Raw genomic sequence first — 20,000 nt, 5'->3', positions numbered from 1 at the left:
GATCTGAGTCCCAGGGGGTTCTGGGTAAGCAGGTTAGATGTCTGTAGTTTGATTTGATTTGTTCAAGTGTGTTTTTCTTCACAGGCCACATATGTTAACATCATTTATGATACTATTTTACATTATACAACCAGACAATGAGTTACTCTTTCTTCTTGTTCCTCAAAATGTCTACATCTCTGTTAGTCTTGCTAGGTAATGACATGTTTAACTTCCTACTTCCTGTTTCCTGTCTGTCTACATTACAAAAAGTCCTCTGCCATTCCACCCCTTACCCCATCCATCCCTCCACCAATCCACCACTCCAGCCATCCCTCCACAACTCACCCCTCCAACCAGTCGCGTGTTTTAATGGAGCTCCATTTGCAGGGCGGCATGTCCTTCTGGCCACTGACCAAGCTGCTTATTGATGGGACGGATTTACCCCATTCATCCCTGCTACATAGAGGGGGAGAGAGGGAGAGAGCAAGAGAGAAAGAAGAGGGAGAGAAAAATGGAGAGAGCGGGAAAGACAAGCAGACAGAAAGGGAGAGCTAGAAAGAGAGCGAGAGAAAACAAGGGAGCAAGAAACAGTGACGGAAAAACAGAGAGAGGATAGAATAGAGGAAGACAGAAAAGGGAGAGAGGAGAAACAAGGAAAGGGAAAGAGAGTGGAGGGTTTTTTTCCAGACATATAAGATAGCTCCGGTATGATCCAGACAGCCAGTCATATCCTATGTAGCTTTGCCTTAAGACCAAATGTTTGAAGAACATCAGATCAGAAGTCATTTATAATCCCAAACCAGGCCTTCTGGACCAGACAGTGATGGGTCCCTGTTGTCTCATTGATAGTCTCTCCCAGAAGAACAGCCTGGCTTTAGCAGAATAATGGTATTTATTTAATCAACATTAATATTCATACTTTACATACAGTAGCATCTTCTCCGCTGCCTTGACAGGCCTGCCACTTCCTGCACCTGGCAGACATCTGTGTCAGAGGGGAGGCCGGAGTGTGTGTGTGTGTGTGTGTGTGTGTGTGTGTGTGTGTGTGTGTGTGTGTGTGTGTGTGTGTGTGTGTGTGTGTGTGTGTGTGGATGTGTCTGTGCATGTGTGTCCTGCTGTGATTGCAGGCCAGTGTGCGTGTCACAGCAACAGTCATCTGGTGTGCCAGTGCTACTCATGTATCCTCTGGCTCAGACACACCACCACCATGTTAGTCACCACACCCCAACACCATGCCCTCTCAGGCCACACACACATACACACACACACACACATACACACACACACACAGGCATCTACACACTGGCTCGCACTCTGCTCGCTGATCTCTTGTGGAGGAAGAGAAACATTCTCAAGGTCTTCTGAATGTCTGTCTTGCTCCTTCTTTCCACACACACACACACACACACTCTCACTCTACACACACGCGCACACACACTCTTCTCCTTTTGAGCGTGATGTTTACAAGTTGTGGTTTGATTCCCTGGGATTACTCTTTAGGTTACTTGTCCTTCACAACACACATTTTTGTGTCCCCTCCATCATTCAATGCTCCCAAGACTACAAACACACTCTCGCACACATTCCCTCAGGCCTTAGCAGCTAATAACATTGCCTAGTGTCTGGTACCCCCATTTCCTTCAGACATCTTCTCTCCTTTCTACGTAACTCCTGCCTTTCATTACTTTAAAGGGAAAGCCTCCAGAGAGAGCGAGGGATCGAATGAACGAGAGAGAACAGGATGGAGTGAGGCAGTCACGTTCCATTGGCAGTAAAACAGGAAGGAAGGAAAAAAGAATGAAAGAAAGAAAGAAAGAAAGAAAGGAAAAGAAAGAGAGAACGAATGACAGAACCCCACTGTGCTCATCTTGATTTAGAAGCAGGAAGCGACGTGGCTCGTGAGCCAGCCTCTGAGAGGAATGCAGAACAAAAGAAGGTGTGAAAGTTGAGAGAGACTGATCACAGGAGAGACCTCCTTTCGTGGAGGATCTCCACAGCAGTAGGGAAACAAGAGCGAGAGCTCGCTCTGAAAACAAAAGCACAGGACTAGACTGGGATTAGGAGATGGGCAACGGAGGACTGGTGACATTGATGTGGAGGTCTGGAGAACAGAGCTGTTCCTGAGAGAGTGCACACACGCTCACATACCTAAACACACATCTATACACACACATATACGCACCTACAAAGACATAGACACAATCACACACACACTTGTCTGATTATATTGTATCAGATACCCTGAACCAAACAAATGCACCTCCCACAAAACACAGGCAGTGTTTCAATCTAAACTGAATCTCTGAATGGATCCTGTTTTTCAAGCATTTCTGGAGCTCAACCTTATCTAAAGCTCATCCCGGAGACTCACATCCAAAGTAAGACCCCCCTGGCCCTAATTCCACAAAATGCAGGAGAAGTCTAGAAGGAGAAGATTGGCCAAAGATTTCTCGTTAAGTGGCTTAGTTTCAGCAAGACAAGACCTTCAAGATCCACCTAGACACGCCCTCCTACTGGCTATCTTTTGTTTATACTTGAATCATTGGTATTCAACACCAGCACATCAACTATGACTGTGCAAACTGAATAAAGAAAATAAAAGAGAGGAGTGTTCCTGCCCTGGGGGAGGGATGCAGCTAAAATGAGTGTCAGTCAGCTAACTGTCACAGGATAAAACACAGCCTCCATTTTCTCCAGCTGAGAAACTCAGATATGTAGCTCCACTGACCGGAGATACCAAGCAGAGAGAGACAGTGACCTCTGTTCAGGGGAGACAGAGAGAGAAACATATACATAGAGAGAGAGAGAGCGAGAGAGAGAGAGAGAGAGAGAGAGAGAGAGAGAGAGAGAGAGAGAGAGAGAGAGAGAGATAGAGAGAGAGAGAAAAGGAGAAACAGCATTTTGATATGTCTGACATACATTCAAATCTGAAATAGAGTGACACATCAATTAACTCCCTGTCCGCTTGCTAAAGTTTACCTTCTGATCTGAAAGCTCTGCTCTCTGTGTTGTCCCAGATTAACCAATCACAAGGCCCCAATCCCAGACTGTCAAAATAATGTCATAGGCATCAAATGCTGCTAATGATACCATGTGTGTGCGTGTGATTATTATTTCAGTTCTATTTTACTGGCCAGCAGAATGTCAGTGTGAAAGAGGAGGCATAGACAAAGACAGAGTGAGAGAGAGCGAGGGAGAGAGACAGAGAGGGAAAGGGGTTTAGAGTTTGAGGAAGAGATCGACTGAGAGAGAGGGGGAAGGAAAGATATATGTAGAGAGAGAGAATGGGAGAGAATGAGAGATAGAAAGGAGTGGAACTAAGAGTCAATATTACCCAACCTGCAAAAACTCACTTCAGGGAGGTGGCTTCACCGGCTTCTAACACCCCCCCCCCCCCCCCCCCCCGGGACGCAATCAGGACAACAACACCCCCCCCCCCCCCCCCGCCCCCCCCGGGACGCTATCAGGACGTGCTCTGTGTCACTCTCTCACCACGTCTGTCACTCGCTCTCTCGGTTTCCAGAGCTCCCAGTCGACCAGAAATGACCATTGAATTGTCTCTAGCTCGCTCTAAAACAAAAAAACTTTTTCCGGAAGATTGTATAGAATTTGCGGGAGTCAGGGAGCCGCTATTAAAATGCAGGAGACTCCCGGAACTTCCGGGAGACTTGGGATGTCAGAGACAGCCAATCTGACAGTGTCGACATGTCTCCCCCATCCCCCCCTTTTTCTATCCACTATCCATTCCCTTCCGTCCCTTCCTTCCATTCTTGTCTCAACATCCCCGTTCCCATATCCCTTCTCTTTACTCCACAACAAACAATTCTTGATTTCCAAACAGAATTCCTAGATCAAACAGTTCACACACGAACACGCATGCACACGAACGCAGATCCAATCTGTCTCTCTTCCTTCATCTGAATGTCATGGTGTCATCCCTTCTGTGAAGTGAGGTCTCATACTAATGAACTGAAAAACAAAACTCTGCTCTTTCAGTGATATGGCTCTGTATGCTTGTCGAGAATCCTTGGGTGTGACAATCTCTTAGCCGCTAACTCACTGGAAGTTGACCTGTTACTGGAGATTAGCTAGGTAACAGCTAATCCACTGGAGGTTAGGTTGTTAGCAGCTAACCTACTGGAGGCTAACTTGTTAGCAGCTAACCCACTGGAAGTTAGCCCATTAGCAGCTATCCCAACTTAAACCAGGTTAAATTTAGCCTAACCAGGCCCAAGCTAACTAAACCCGGCTAAAACTAACCTAAACCGGCAAGGGTTCACCTAACCAGGCCAGAGCTAACCTAACTTGTTTTGGGAGGTTGTTTTTTTTATTACGTCTGTCTGTCTTTCTCACCTTCAACCTCACCCCAACCACCTATAACCCCACCCTGCATGTTTCTCAGGAGGTCTTCCAAACAGAGCTAAGCAAACCAGGCCGTGCGTGCTGTTAGTGTTGGTGTTGTGTCCTGTGTTTGGGCTGGCCACGAGGGAGACAGTAGCAGCAGCGGCAAGGTGAGGTGTGTAAACATCATTTTATTGGCTATTAATCCTTATTGAGTTCCCTAACACCCATGACCTTCTCCCGGAGATAACCAACGTTATTACACAAACCCTTCCGCCCCTCTCTCCCCCCTGCTCCTCCCCCCTGCTCCTCCCCCCTGCTCCCCCCCTGCTCCCCCCCCCTGCTCCTCCCCCTGCTCCTCCCCCTGCTCCTCCCCCTGCTCCTCCCCCTCCAGAGTGGTTTATCCACACGGCCCGGTGTGTCCTCCTCCCTGATCTCCTCCTTCCTGCCCCCGTGTTTTTCTGGCACCTCCTCATTCAGTATCCTCCTCCATGTGTGTCCTTCTCATCCCTCTTTCCGTCCTCAGTTCTCCCCCCTCTCCCCCCATCCCCATCCTGATCAAATTCTTACCCCCCCCCCCCTCCTTCCTCCCTCTCCTTCCTCCTCCGCCATCACCTCTCTGTAATGGTGCTTACCTTGACGCTGTCTCAGGCATCATCATAATCATGCTCTGATTTATAAGGGAAGCACGAGGGGACAAAACATCACTGTCTCTGCTTCCATTACAGGGGCCCAGGCAGGCCCCTCTGGCCAGCTGTAACAAGGCTATGCCATAGTGCGTGACGGAGGACGGAGGGAGACTCTTTATTCTGCTTAAGATGTGACATTCTGCTGTTGTGTATCATCGAAGACAGCCATTACGAGGTGCAATTCTATCTGTCCGTCTATCCCTGTGTCCTCTGTGAAACAATCAGGTCATAGGTCTGTTGCCGTTGGCGACGTGCCGACACCACATTTTCTTTGACAGAGCAGGCACTTCCTTTCTGTTGTTCTGTACTTCCTTTTCCACTGACCACTCACACTCCTGCCCTGTCTCCTCACCAGCTTCCTCTCCCTCACCTCCACGGCCGCTCATCCTGCCTTCACATGCACTGCTTCTCCACCACAGAGCACATACAAACGCACCATGCCTGTGACACCAATGACTTAAGACGCAGCACTGTGATTATGTAACTAAGGGTGTCCTACTGTAGTAACTATTACAAGCTTATTGAACGGTCTTCATAAGGGGTTTCTCATTCGTCGTGTGGACAGATCTTCCTTTCTTTTTCTCTAGTTCTTTTACTTTGCTCCCCCCTCTCCCCCTCTCCCCCTCTCCCCCTCTCCCCCTCTCCCCCTCTCTCCCTTTCCCCCTCTCTCCCCCCCTCTCCCCCTCTCCCCCTCTCTCCCCCTCTCCCCCTCTCCCCCTCTCTCCCCCTCTCTCCCTTTCCCCCTCTCTCCCCCCCTCTCCCCCTCTCCCCCTCTCTCCCCCTCTCCCCCTCTCCCCCTCTCCCACTCTCCCCCTCTCTCCCCCTCTCCCCCTCTCCCCCTCTCCCACTCTCCCCCTCTCTCCCCTTCTCCCCCTCTCCCTCTCTCTCCCCCTCTCTCCCCCTCTCCCCCTTTCCCCCTCTCTCCCCCTCTCTCCCCCTCTCTCCCCCTCTCTCCCCCTCTCTCCCTCTCCCCCTCTCCCCCTCTCCCCCTCTCTCCATCTCCCCCTCTCTCCATCTCTCCCTCTCTCCTTCTCTTCCTTGGCCAGTGTAGTTTTCAGCTGCTTGTCTCAGACGTGTATTCTTCCCCTACAGTGGCCTCTCTGGACCAGCTCCCCTTGTGTACCTCAACAATGGAGAGCAGGTCAGGGCCTCTGCCTTCCACACACACACACACACACACACACACAGGCACACACACACACACAAATACACACTTGCCAGTGAACAGGAGAAGCTGAAGAATGCTGCAGGTTACACACAAGCAACCCCCTTACACACACACACACACACACAGAATGAGTAGTGACTTCCTCTTCCTTTAACAGACCAATCACAGCGCCCAGACCAGCGGGGCAGCTGACAGGGGCTGTGTGACAGGCGTAGCATGAGAACATTAAACCAGAACATTCCAACGGAAGCTTCCAGGGTATGGATGAGTGGTTAACATGTCAGCGTGTGTACCAGGTGGGAATGAAACCACATCTACCAATAGATCAAAAAAGAATTCTTCCAAGATCCTTTCATGATACGTTATTTCATCACGCAGTCTGCCTACAAGTTTTCCATGTCAGTCAATCCGATCATCCATCACTCTATCCTCCAGTTCTACCCTCCGCCCTATCTTTCGTCTACACCTTCCTCCCTCTCTCCCTGTCCCCCGCACGCCACCTCTCAGAGCCTAGCAGGAGTAATGGGAGATCTGCTCGTAACAGGAGCAGGTCTGGGCCGGTTTGTTGAGTCAGCAGAAAGGAGGAAACGCCATCAGACAGAGCTCAGCTTCACCTCGCACCTTTCACCTCTCCCTTCCTGCAGCTCTCCGTCCTTTTGGTCTCTCGCTCGGTCTCTCGCTCCATTCCTTCGTGCCCGACTCCATTCCTCCGTTCCTCCGTTCCTCCGTTCCTCCATCCCTTCATCCCTTTCATCCCTCTTGCTACCCCTTCTATTACAGCCCGGCCTAGCGGCCATGATGAATGATTCATCTCCAGTGAACTGCTGAGTCACCACTGTGACCTGGCTCCATAGCTCAGAGACAAAGTGAAATAGATGACTACAGACACACAGCCACAGACGCACCGCCACAGACACATAGACGCACAGCCACAGCCACACAGACGCACAGCCACAGACACACAGACGCACAGCCACAGACACACAGACGCACAGCCACAGACACACAGACGCACCGCCACAGACACACAGACGCACAGCCACAGACACCACTCACACACGGCCGCAGGACTGATAACGTCTCCAAGGCCCCAGCTGAATGGAGAAAAGAGAGCTAACCAACGGCTCCTTTTAGCATATCTGATTGATGCTATGAAAAGCAGACACATTCACGCACACGTCACTCACTCACAAGAGCTCAAGGCTTTCCTCCATTGCTCGGAGACATCGTCCTGCACTGAGTTACTTGGCCAACAGCAGAGTCATCCGTGCACATGTGTAGTGGGTCTTTCTTTGTGCTGTGTGTGCATGCGGACTTAGTGCATTGCAAATTAGTAAACATTTCTATATAGACGGATGAGTGTGTGTGTCCTTCAAGACTCAGGTCTTATTAGGGGCACTTGATATTCTGTGTCAGCTCACAGATTGAGCTGGGAGGATTACTCTCCTTCCTGCCAGTCCTTCTTCTCCTCTCTCCTCCTCCCTCGGCTTGCCTCTGACTTAATGAGAGACGGAGGCTTTGTTGTCGTGAATTTCCCTCCATTCAGGAAGAGAGCGAGAGAGCGAGAGCGAGAGCGGGAGAAGGTGCTTCAGAAACACAACCGGCTCTTCTCCCCGCTCCCCCGTCTGAAAGAGAGTGACACCTAATACCTGAGGGCACTCCCTTATCTGGTGCCTGTCAAAACCAGACATGCCTATCATTCACTGGAGCTTCACTCCACGCTCTCCCGGCCAATGGGGAGAGAGCCTTGGAGAAGGCTGTCCTCCATTGTGTCTGGTTGACCTTCGCTGTCCTGCCCCCTGCGCCAGCCCCCACGTCAGGCACAGCTCTCGTCTTCCTGTTGTCGCAGTAACCCTGAGATGTTGTCATCTGTGAGTTGGAGGCAGAGACGGGGCCCTGGGGGGGGGGGGATCAGGATGGGGGGGGGGGATCAGGGTGGGGTAGAGTAGCAGGTAGAGAGCGGAGGTAAAAACGGGAGGATAATCTGTCATAAAAAGGGAGATTGCGCTCATTTTCAATAGAAGTGCTTACTGTGTGCGGTGGAGTCTGTTTAGGTGTGGGGAGACCGCTTCCGCCCCTCGCTTCTCCGAGGGTTGTGTTATTTGTGTTATTTGTGTTATTTGTGTTATTTGTGTTATTTTGCAACCTCACACAAGAAAAATTTCACGTTTGTGAAGAAGTTGCAGTTTCCATGACTCTAAGCTCTTTGCATGTTCTGTGAAGGCGAGGGATGTGACAGAAGGTGTTTCTAAGCCTTGCAGGAGTAAAGACCGATATTATATTTCTTCCGATGTCATTCACCTCTCTGTAAATGCGTTCCACAGCCAGCCATTCTATGAAAGAAGCAGGTGGATGTCTGTTTTGAACAGGGTGATATAGATCTGATCCCAGTGACTCAAAGCACAGCATGTCCTCAGTGTAAAGAAGGTCCGGATGAAAGCAGCAGCATGGATACACTACACATGAGAGCTGTAGGACCCTTTTATTAAAGGGGCAGTTTGACATTTCTTACATAACAGTAACAGACTCACTATGGTTGCAGTTGTTTTGAGTGTTAGTGTTTACAGTAGTTTGGCTGAAGGCTTTGGAGCTCTTGAACCTGCTGTCGGAAACACCTGCCACACCAAGGCTACAGAGTGCAGCTCGTGGCAACGCACACACACACACAAACTCAGAAGCGCACACACACACTCACACACTCACACACACTCAGACAGACACACATACAGACACACGCATGCACACGCACAAACACATACAATCCTTGAGCCTTCTCTTCGGTGATAAATAACTCCCTCAGCCTGTGTTGGTGTAACTGAGATAGTCGACTTGTCTCTAGGAGGACCAACCTTGTAGATAACTATCCGAGTCTTTGGTTCAGCAGACCAAGACAGTAGCTTTTCTGCAGATGTCAATTCAAAAGAATTCATATTGAAGTGACTGTGTACACTGTATGTTGTGGTGTATTGGCTACAAAGTACATGTTTAACAAGTCAATTGGTCAGATAGAGATATGCTGTATCAACATGTCTTCATATCCTTCATTCCCAACCTCCTGGCTCTGTGTGAATTCTGCCTGGCAACACACAGCATTACCTCCAGCTGCACTGAGAGCGTTCCAGACCCGACACCTGTCTTTGATTGGTCTCACAGATAGAAGGGAGGTCACAGGTGGATAGAGACTCCGCCTGTTTCCCCGAAGATTGAGGAAACTAGATCACCCTGCTGAGAAACCAGATCTCTAGATATGGCCCACTGCAGGCACCGTAGCAGCGACACGGTCTGTCAGACACTCAGGTATGCTCCTTGTCAGCAGAGGGACAGACGGAACTGTAGAATGGGAATGGAGAATGGAGACCAATGTAACAATGTGACATCTCACCGTGGTTCTGATCTCAAGAGGGATTCTGTTTATCCTTGTTTCTCCTGGCCTCGATGTTTACCGTTTATAGAACCCGTGACAAACTGACAAAAAGACAAAGAGACAGACACATACATTCCAGCGGCAGGCGGGCAGGCGGGCAGGCGGGCAGGCGGGCAGGCGGGCAGGCGGGCAGGCGGGCAGGCGGGCAGGCGGGCAGGCGGGCAGGCGGGCAGGCAGGGAGGCCCTATAGGCAGAGTGAGATGACAAGGGGCTCCATCTCTCCATCCCTCCATCCCTCCATCCCTTCATCCCTCCATCCCTTCATCCCTTCATCCATCCCCTACAATAGATATCTCTGCTGCTGTTCTCATGGTAACACTATCTCCCAAGTCTGAAGGATTTAATTTTCCTCAAGACGTGAGCAATTCGCTGACCTCTTCTTACCCAGTCTCTCTCTCTCTCTCTCCATCTCCCTCTCCCTTTCCCTCTTCCTCTTTCTCTCTTTCTATTTCTCGCTCTCTCCCCTGCTCTGGCATCTTCTCCACATGTGTACGTTTAATTAAGTTTCCCTCCCTCAGTTTTACTTGTCGTTCAGATCCTTGAAACCGAGCATTTCAAAGATGTATTCACTCTACGTACCCGTTGGCTTTTGATATGTAAGTGTGCCATCTGGAATCTGCGCTGTCATTGTTCTCTCAGTCTCAGGGTTAGGGCCAGAAAAAGACTTGTCCTTTCACTAGAGCTGGGTTAAGTATTGTTGTATTAATGTTTATATATACATCACAACACACATGCCGTTTATGTATTGTTATAATGTTGGTATTTTGGGTTGGTGGGCTGCTTTTTAAAACTTAGAATCAGACGACAAGAATGTTGCATACTCATGCACACACACACAGACACACACACATGAAAGTACACACGTAGGATATTAGATTTAAATAGGCACAGCATGGTGCATTAAAATCAGCCAGCTGTCCTTTGAGCAGACACTGATTTTTGATGTACAGACACACTGGACATCTGTGCTTCTCTGTTAGTGGGATGACACACACTGAATAAGGATCTGCACACACACGCATCCACACACACACAAATCCGTCAAAATACATTTAAATGAGCAGGCAAAGGATGTGTGTTTCCAGCCCTCCAGCCCTCCACTTCTCTTCCCCTTCCAGCCCTCCAGGCCCAGGCTGCTCCAACCCCAGCCCTGGCCCCAGTTCTCCAGCCTCATCCCTGGCCCCAGTTCTCCAGCCTCAGCCCTGGCCCCAGTTCTCAAGCCTCAGCCCTGGCCCCAGTTCTCCAGTCTCATCCCTGGCCCCAGTTCTCCAGCCTCAGCCCTGACCCCAGTTCTCCAGCCTCAGCCCTGGCCCCAGTTCTCCAGCCTCAGCCCTGACCCCAGTTCTCCAGCCTCAGCCCTGGCCCCAGTTCTCCAGCCTCATCCCTGGCCCCAGTTCTCCAGCCTCAGCCCTGGCCCCAGTTCTTCAGCCTCAGCCCTGGCCCCAGTCTTCCAACCCCAGTCCCGGCCACAGTTCTCCAGACTCAGCCCCGGCCCCGGTCCTCCAGCCTCAGTGTTTGCTTAGTGTATCCGGTGAAGGTGAGGCCAGCCTGTCCCCAGCACTGTCCCCTCTTTCTTTCATCTGGAGGCATTGTAAATGGAATGAGTCTGGTTGTATTGCTGTATTACTGCAGGATAAAGTATCAGGCCTGGTAATCTTCCTGGGATTAATGGGCTTCTTCTTTATCTGCTGCGGCTGCTCAGCTCAGATGTCTGGACGCGGCCCCAGCCCCCTGACGGAATACTAATGACAGACAGACAGACAGCGGCGGGAGGGAGGGAGGGAGGGAGGAGGAGGAGGGAGAGTGACACCCTGTCAGTCGCCTTTGTGAGGTAGACGCCGTCGTCTCCCCTGTCACCTGCTTTGCATATGGGAGGGGCCACGAGGGGAGGGGCCTCCGTGGTACGTGGGTTCCCCAGTGAGAGAGGGATGGAGGTAGGTAAGGAGGGAGGGAGGAATGATGATGAGGGGGAGGAGAGAGAAAGATGGATGGAGGGTTGAAGAGTAACAGGGAAAGAGAGAGAAGGAGGAGAGGAGACGGAGGGAGGGAGGGAAGGGGGGATGGGGGAGGGAGGGAGGGAGGGCAGACAAAGAGAGGAGGCGAAAAAGAGGCCAGGGGGGAAATAAAAAAAGAAAGAGGGAGAGGTAAAGGAGAAGAAAGGGACAAAGGACAGAGAGAGTACAGAAACAGGACCTGGATCACACAGGGGTTTATCTGAAGAACATAACAGCAGCAGGCCAGGACCATGTGTCCTCTTGTCTTCCTTCTGTGTTTGAACCTTCTGTCCACAGCACACATAGCCCTTCACCCATGGAGCTGTGTTGAATAGTGTTATAGTCTTAACATTCGGTTAACATAGTGTATCTGAAGCCGTACTGACCCCTGATGAAGATGTGTTTCTGTGTGTGTGTGTGTGTGTGTGTGTGCGCGCTCCTCTCAGGGACCCCCCCCCCCCCACACACACTCACTTAACCCCGCCCAAACAGAGAAAGAGAGAGACCCTGAATAAAGGAGTCAGGATGGAGAGAACACACACCATCTGGTCTCTTCAGAAGAGAAAGGAGAGGAGGGGGGGGAGGTGGTTAGGGAGGGAGGGAGACTTGAGGTGGGGGGGGGGGGGGGGTGACACAGGCACATGGTGTACTAACCATTGGCTGTTGACATGAATAGAAGTGTTCCTTAAAGACCTGACCTAGTGTAGAATGAGGAGCAGATCCCAGGAGCACCAGCTCAGCCTCAACCTGCTGAGAAGGAGCTCCTCTCCTCCGGAAGGTTCCACAGAACAGACAGCATGCTTGTTTTCGAACACCCCTCTGAAGTTCTAGAGCTATAACATGGTGGAATCTTGTATAAAAGACTCTTGAGTTTTGATGTACATTCTAAATTCGAAAACATTCAATAACAGCTTGTTCCTATTCTGGCTGTTCCTGGGACTCAGATGTTTGAACTTTTGGAACTCAGTTCAGAGTTTGCGGTGATAAAAAAAACGTTTCTTGCTGACATCCAAGATTGCTACAAATAGCTAGAGTAGGCAGTTGGTTTGGGGTATTCCCCTGGTCATCTCCAGTAGGATACAATAACGACTGTTGCTGTGTTGTTGGTAGTTCCTGTTTCCTGCCTCAGCCAGCGAGTCAGAGAGCTAGTCAGCTCCGTTTGACTCATTCTCCCCTCACAGCTGCTCTTTATAAGTCAGGTTTGAATGGCGAGGGACCGACGACTGCTAGCTTTTGGCACTCAGACACACAACTCTGCGTGAGAGAGACAGTGTTTGTGTGTGTGCGTGTTTGCATGTGTGCGTGTGTGAGCGTGTCTGTGTGTGTACAATACTGCCTGCTCCGTCATAATTGGCCTGACGTGCACCCACCCACGCTGAGAACCTTGAACTCTCGTCGTTCATCTTCCACCCTACCTCCTTTTTTCTCCTCCCGTTGTTTTTTTCTCCCCCTCTCTCTCTCTCTCCCCCCCCCCCCAGGTCCTTACAGGATGTTTGTTATCTTGGTTTCAGGGTGACCACGTTTACCAGAACAGGCAACTCTGGACAGGTCAAAGAGTCGGGGACCTTCTAGAAAAACCCGGTGACCGTCCGGGAGACTGAGGTGGGAGTTGTAGGAGGAGAGGTTGTGGCGTCCTCAGGGTTAAGAGCAGGAGTGGACACGACACAAGGAGGCTTCATGCTGACTGCACTCATCATGTGCTTCTATGGGGTCAACTCTGTCCCTCTCTCCCCTCCGCTCTCTGCCTCTTTCTCTCTCCATCTCTCTCTCTCTCTCTCTCTCTCTCTCTCTCTCTCTCTCTCTCTGGGAGGAGAGAGGCTCCTCAGTCTGCGTGAGAGAATCAGGTCCCCTGTCTGTCCCAACGCCGGGCTAAGGAACGGGCAGAAGAGAGGAGGAGAGAGGAATAGATAAGAGAAGGTGAGGAGGGGAGGGGAGGGGAACACAGGCACAAAGCATCCTGGTTTGCGCTGGTCGGAGGGGCTGGGAGGGGGCGTGTGTGGCTGGGAGCTCTTTGTGCTGTTTTGATGGACTCTTCCTTTGTTAGGGACATGCCACTCTGACTGTGTGTGTCTCTCTCTCACACACACACACACACGTGTCTGTGTGTGGGCAGTTGCCATTCCCCGTAGGAGGGAGAGGGGTCTCCTCTGTGCTCCTGCAGCTGCCTTTCTTCCCCCACTCGTCCAGGAGACCCCACACGCCCCCTGGTGGCAAGAACATGTACCTGCGCCCTTCCATACCACCACACCACAGGAACCACACCTGGCACATTCACTTGCACCTATCATTTGCAAATACTGTCAAGTACATGGGTGCACTCAACTGGTCTTAGTTTGTCCAAATAAAGGTTGACTGAATAAATACATAAATAAGTACACACACACACACAGTGTAACATGTAAATTATAGTAATGTATTCAACACAAAAAGTGCAAGTTGTTCTGTTCTGTTTCCTGATATGAAAAACCCTAACATACAGCATGCCATGACCTTGGCTTATGCCCTGACCTTTGAGTGTGTGTGTCTTGTGTGTGTGTGTGTGTGCTGGCCTGGACCTCATTAAAAGAATTGTCTGAGAGGGTTCTGTGAGTGCTGTCACCCACCTACATCTGTCAATGCGGACATAATCCCTGTCTGTTAATGTGGCCTTAACTCCCCAAGGGTCACAGGGTTCACACGCACACGCACACACACATTCTCGATGGCCTCCTAATTGCTGTTCCCTGGCTGCTGTAACACCGTGGATACCCGGGATATTTCTGAGCTGGTTAAACCCAGCTGCTAGGTCTCCAGCAGTCTGATGCTACCATGATGCAACACTCCCGTCTCCCATGATGGTGGGCGGGGGGGAATGATTCCTCCACCTCAGTAGTTAAACCCTGCTTAAACTACAACACACACACCCATTCACGCTCACACACATACCTGCACACGCACACACACACACACACACACACACAACAAAAGTCAGCAATGATTCCAGAGCTCCAACAAACAGGGGAAATAAAGAGAGGGAGCCAGATGCTCAGTAGTAAAGTGCATGTGAAAAATTTTACTCCTGTGATTTTCAACAGTATTGTAAAAGCATCCACCAAGGAAACAGAACACAGTAAAAAGCATCCCTTTGTAAGTTTCTTACATTCACAAGTGCCGTTACCTTGAGTATATAAATAGAATAAATCCTCTGAGTACATAAATGTAATATATTATTGACAGTATTTTTCTCTCTTTTAAAAATATTCTCAATTTCAGAGCACAGTAGGACACACATAGGTCCACAACATTCCCAGATCAGCAGGTCTCCCATCCAACCAAACCCTACAGATAGAAAGATCCAATCAACACCGGGTTAGGAAAAAAGATGATCATCTTGCAGGAAAGCAGCTCCATAAAATCCACTCATTATAAATAATCAAAGACTGAAAATAGCTACATGCATGTGTGCAAGTGCGTGTGCATGTGTGGATCAGACCAGCCCAGTTACAGGGAGAATTCCCCCAGTCTCACAGTGGATAACAGCATAGAAGGCCTGTCCCAGGGTCAATGAAAATAACCAGCAGTCAAGGAACACAGTATTTGGGCCACATTTCACTTGTCTTACACACTGGGGGACCATCCATTGGTTTGATATTACTGAGTGAACTAAATAAAGATCTTCTGAGGTGCCTGAAAGTGCTGGATCCAGCCAAAAGAACAAGTGAACAATAAAACAGAGGATCGTGCTACAGTATAAATGCAAAAATAAATAGAATAATCAACCAGCCACCAATCAAGTCACATGCACTTCAACCCCCCTATAAACACTACATTAAGAACAGTGTAAACAGCATTGTAAACCCCTCTAGCTTAGCTCATGCTAGTTAGCTCCGCCCCCCCTGTGGTCGCTAGTCAGTCTTCTTGGTCTCGGGGGGGTCTTTGGTCCTGGGGGAGCCCTTCTGCTTGGTCGCGGCCTTCGCTGCCCCGTTCAGGCCCTCCTCCTTGGGCAGGGTCTTGGCCTGCGCACCGTTATCCACTGGAGCCTGCCCAGCAGGGCGCGTGGCCTCGGAGGTGAGGGCGGAGTAGGGGGAGGAGCCAGCAAAGAGGGTCTGGTACACGGCTGACTCGATCGGAGCAAAGGGCGAGGAGGAGGAGCCTGTAAGCATCATCCTTGTCTGAGGAAGAGAGAGAGAGAGAGGGATGAAGAAAGGCGAGTGAGTGTTTGCCTGTATGTGCACCTGTGTGTGACTTACGTGCAGGTGTGTGTGCGCGAGTGTGTGTGTGCGAGGGGCTCGACACATCGCCACACTACAAACAGGGAGGTAGACACAAAAGCAAGCGTTTTGAATGAGATGAAAGAAGGTGGAGGTTGGAGAGGTGACAGCAGCGAGCGAACATGAGAGAGGAAGAGGAGGATGTCTGACGCAAGCAGACAGGGCTGATGCAAACCAGGCGTGCCGTGGAGAAACAGCCGGGAACAGAGGAAGAGTGGAAGAGGGGCAACAGAGGGGAAGGGAGAGAGGGAGAGCGAGAGAGAGAGAGAGAGAGAGAGAGAGAGAGAGAGAGAGAGAGAGAGAGAGAGAGAGAGAGAGAGAGAGAGAGAGAGAGAGAGAGAGAGAGAGAGAGAGAGAGAGAGCAGGCGCTGCACCTTCATGCCACAGAGCAGGCGTGGGCGTGTCTGACCTTGTTGACCACGGTGAAGATGGTGTAGAGCAGCATGAGGTGGTGCTTCTGGAGGGGGAGGTACTGGGTCTGCTGGAGGGAGAACAGCACCGCTCCTACCAGGGTGATCTTCGTGGGGCTGCACGCACACACACACACACACACACACACACACAGGAGAAGTGAGATAGGGGACCCGTCCGGAGCAGGACGGGATCTGAGACGTGTGGAGCAGAGGGCCAGCAGGCGTCCTGCAGGAGGAGGACCTACTAGGACATCTTGAGGAGCTCATTGGTCTCTGGCTTCCAGACCCCTCTGACCAGCTGCTCAAAGTTACTGATGAGGCCTCCGCCTGCACCTGGACACACACACACACACACACACACACTTACTGGAAAGGTGGGATATATCTTCTATAATAACATATTTGTTCCCAGCCGGAGCAGATATATTGCTTTGCTTCTCTGTTTGTCCGTTGTCTCTCCCTGTTGGGTACAGTATATTCTGGGACACATACACATCCAAACGCAGGGCAGTGTTACCTTTGGCCCAGCCGACAGCCACCATGACCAGCAGGCTATCTCGGTACTTGCTGTGTGCCTGGGTGACTCCGCCCAGCACCTTCCAGGTGCGTGTCACTTCCTTCATGGCGGTCAGAACCATCCGCAGCGGCACGACCGCCGCCACCGAGTACATCACGTCATGGGGGCAGTAGAACACCAGGTACCTGAGGCGCACGCACGCACGCAATCGAGGATTTACCTTTGGAAGCTGAACTACCTCATTTCAACAGCAGAGGGTGCTGTTTAACACGACACTCCTCCTGCTTCCGACATGACAGAGCATTTATCGGCGCCGCGAACAGGCTGCGACGAGGCACCCTGGTCGTTCCACACTAGAGGGCAGCAAAGCTCCGTGCTCGAATGGCTGAAAGTCCATGAAGGGATTTTCAGTCAGGCTGGGGTCCAGTGAGGGCTGAGGGTCTACCCCTCTCCTGCTTCCTCAGCCCCCACCACGACACCTCCTCGGCGATGGACTCCCGCCCTTACCTCACTGGGTGTACCTCAGCCGTCTGCAGACCACCCCCCCACCCCCACCCCTCCAGCCCATGGGGGTGACTCACCAGATGAGGGAGGCCAGCAGGACGTTGGTGGAGTTGTTCAGGGGGGCGATGAGCGGCTCGGCCATCATGAGGCCGGACAGCACGGCCCCTCCGAAGCAGAACAGCATGGAGCTGAACCAGCAGGCCAGAGGGCTCCTCCTCGACACCTCCAGCACGCCTGCGGGACATCACAACCACCATCATCGTCATCATCATCGGTCAGAATCCTTGTCGTCATCTTTCAGTGAGTCAATGCTCACGTTCCTGGGCCACATCAGAAAGTCTCCCCTGCTGGGGCATGTAGCGACATGTCGTTGCTTGCCGACATGTCAACACTGTCACAATGAGCAGCAGCTAGATCGGTGGTTACAATGAGAAAGGTGGGCGCGCATGAGGGTGAGTTGCCATGCGCTGTTCAAACACACACACACACACAGTCAGCAGTTTGTCCTGAGAGGAGAAACTTCTGTTGGTGACTCTCTCTTTCCTGGTTAGATAGATGAATGTGTTAAAGCTGGTCTCTGTCCACTTATCATGCTGGGGTCACAGAGGGAGAGCTGAGAATATCTAAATTCGAGAACATCGTTTGAAGCTGCTCTGTGTCCTAGAACGTATCTTATTCCAAGCCACCTAAACCGTGAAGCGCAGAGTTGATACTAGAATCAGTGTCCCGCAGTAAAGATAACCCTGTATTTCAGCAAAACTCACTGGCGACACTAAGTCCTCAGACTATCTCTGGGGCAGTCAGTGTGAACATTAACTACACCAAGAAGCAGGACACCAAGTCGTCTGTCATCGACTGTGCATGACCAGAAAACAGGACGTGTGTCAAGGTCAGCGAAACCACAAAACTACTGAACACCTTGCCAGGCAAGCAAACACACCCTGCCTACTTAGACGAAGCACAGCGTCGACCTTCGGTGAGACCTGACACACCCTCACACTGCAGAGCGCCCAGCCACAGGAAGTGGTGGTTACCAGGGAGACCAGTTAGACCAGCCCTTCCGGGTGTGTACTCGTTGTCAGTTCCTGTATGGTGTTAGCCTCGAGGACTAACCAAGACCTGCGGAACCAGCCCGGTAATCTGAGAGATTAGAGCCAGATTAGGGACTCCTGGATAAGTCTGCAAGGCACAACTCAAACACACAACACTGCTGCTGTCACTGGGAACAAAGAAAGTTGGTTTAAAGGAGTTAAGAGGGAGAGGAGAGGACAGGAGTAGATATATAGAAAATACAAAATAGGGAGAGAGACAGAGGGGGGAGGGAAATGGGGAAGTAGGGAGTCATGTGGCTGAGCGGTGAGGGAATTGGACTAGTAATCCGAATGTTGTCAGTTTGACTCCTGGTCATGCCAACCGACGTTGTGTCCTTGGGCAAGGCACTTCACCCTACTTGCCTCGGGGGAATGTCCCTGTACTTACTGTACGTCGCTCTGGATAAGAGTGTCTGCTATATGACTAAATGCAAATGCAAGTAAGGAGAAAGGGGGGAGGGGAAGTAGAGAGGGGGAGGGAAAGGGACAGTGGTTTGACAGGCATTTGTCCTTTGGTCTGTTTACATAACTGGCACCACATGATCGAACTGAGCTAAAACCTTGACTGGAGGAGAGAGAGAGCGTGAGCCCAGCGGTGTCTCTGCTCGCTTTACCACACATCACTTGGTTATGCAACAGCTTCCATGTGAGCGCACGTGCACACTGTGAACCGAGACCGTGGTTCAAGCCCGTTATGTCCACAGCAACACAAGAACACCAAACACCCCCACTACAGCCCTTCTCCCACCGCCATCATGCACACCGTCAACTGAGGCCCACGGTCCAGTCCACTGACAGGCCCACAGGGTCTCCTAGCGGTCTCCATGCCAGCCGCACCCTCTAGGGAACAAGGCGTCCACCTGGAGCCCAGGGGGAGCCCAGGGGGAGCCCAGGGGGAGCCCAGGGGAGCCCAGGGGGAGCCCAGGGGGAGCCCAGGGGGAGCCCAGGGGGAGCCCAGGGGGAGCCCAGGGGGAGCCCAGGGGAGCCCAGGGGGAGCCCAGGGGAGCCCAGGGGGAGCCCAGGGGGAGCCAGCATGCATGGGTCCCTGAAGCAGGACGAGGCTAGGAGGGGGGGATGGGTCCCTACAGCAGGCGCGTCGTCCGTTTAGAACCTGACCAGGTCAGCGGGGTCCCGAACCACCTCCTCCGCATCATGTGGACTCTAGATGATGACTAGCTGGGCCATGCAGATGGGATGGTTACAGTGTTAGTGCTCAGCGGAGGAGGAGTGGAGCCTACCTGTCTAGCAGAGACATGACCTGGAACAGCAGAGGAAGCAGGGCGTTAATGACTGGGTGTGTACCCTACTGTGGCGGGCAAACCTACTGGGCCTACATAGTGGGTTGACTTGACAGCCTACCGGACCTACAGCAAACAAAGGCAAGGGGTTAGAGGTCAGATGGAACCGTTTAGGATCAGTCAATGTTTTAAAAAAAACAAACAGAAAAAACACTGTACTCAAGGTTAATCATTTCAAATGTAAGAGATTCTCAGGTAAGTATTCTGAGTATCAGATTAGCTCCAGAGAGACTAGGTGAGGAAATGGTGGGCCGTTAGTAAGGATCAGGAAGCCAGCCAGCAAGCAGCCAGCTAGCCAGGCAGCAGACAGTGCAGGCTGCAGGCGGGGC

General features: G+C 51.4%; 1 protein-coding gene across 1 annotated transcript in view; it reads right to left on the bottom strand.

Annotated features, from left to right (window-relative positions):
* Nucleotides 1–14,630: 14,630 nt before the first annotated feature.
* Nucleotides 14,631–20,000, bottom strand: part of tmem38b (transmembrane protein 38B) — an 8,616-nt gene continuing 3,246 nt past the window's right edge. Inside the window, exons 2-6 of the mRNA XM_062478246.1 lie at nt 17,360–17,516; nt 16,779–16,963; nt 16,507–16,594; nt 16,258–16,375; nt 14,631–15,749 (exon numbers count right to left, since the gene is read on the bottom strand). Of these exons, the coding sequence (XP_062334230.1) occupies nt 15,483–15,749; nt 16,258–16,375; nt 16,507–16,594; nt 16,779–16,963; nt 17,360–17,516 (815 nt within the window). The 3' untranslated portion in view covers nt 14,631–15,482. The remainder of the gene's footprint in view (nt 15,750–16,257; nt 16,376–16,506; nt 16,595–16,778; nt 16,964–17,359; nt 17,517–20,000) is intronic.

This window comes from Osmerus eperlanus, chromosome 14 (assembly GCF_963692335.1).
Source record: "Osmerus eperlanus chromosome 14, fOsmEpe2.1, whole genome shotgun sequence".
Lineage (NCBI taxonomy): Eukaryota > Metazoa > Chordata > Actinopteri > Osmeriformes > Osmeridae > Osmerus > Osmerus eperlanus.
The sequence above is the reverse complement of the archived record's forward strand: the minus strand, read 5'-3'. Positions and strand labels throughout refer to the sequence as shown.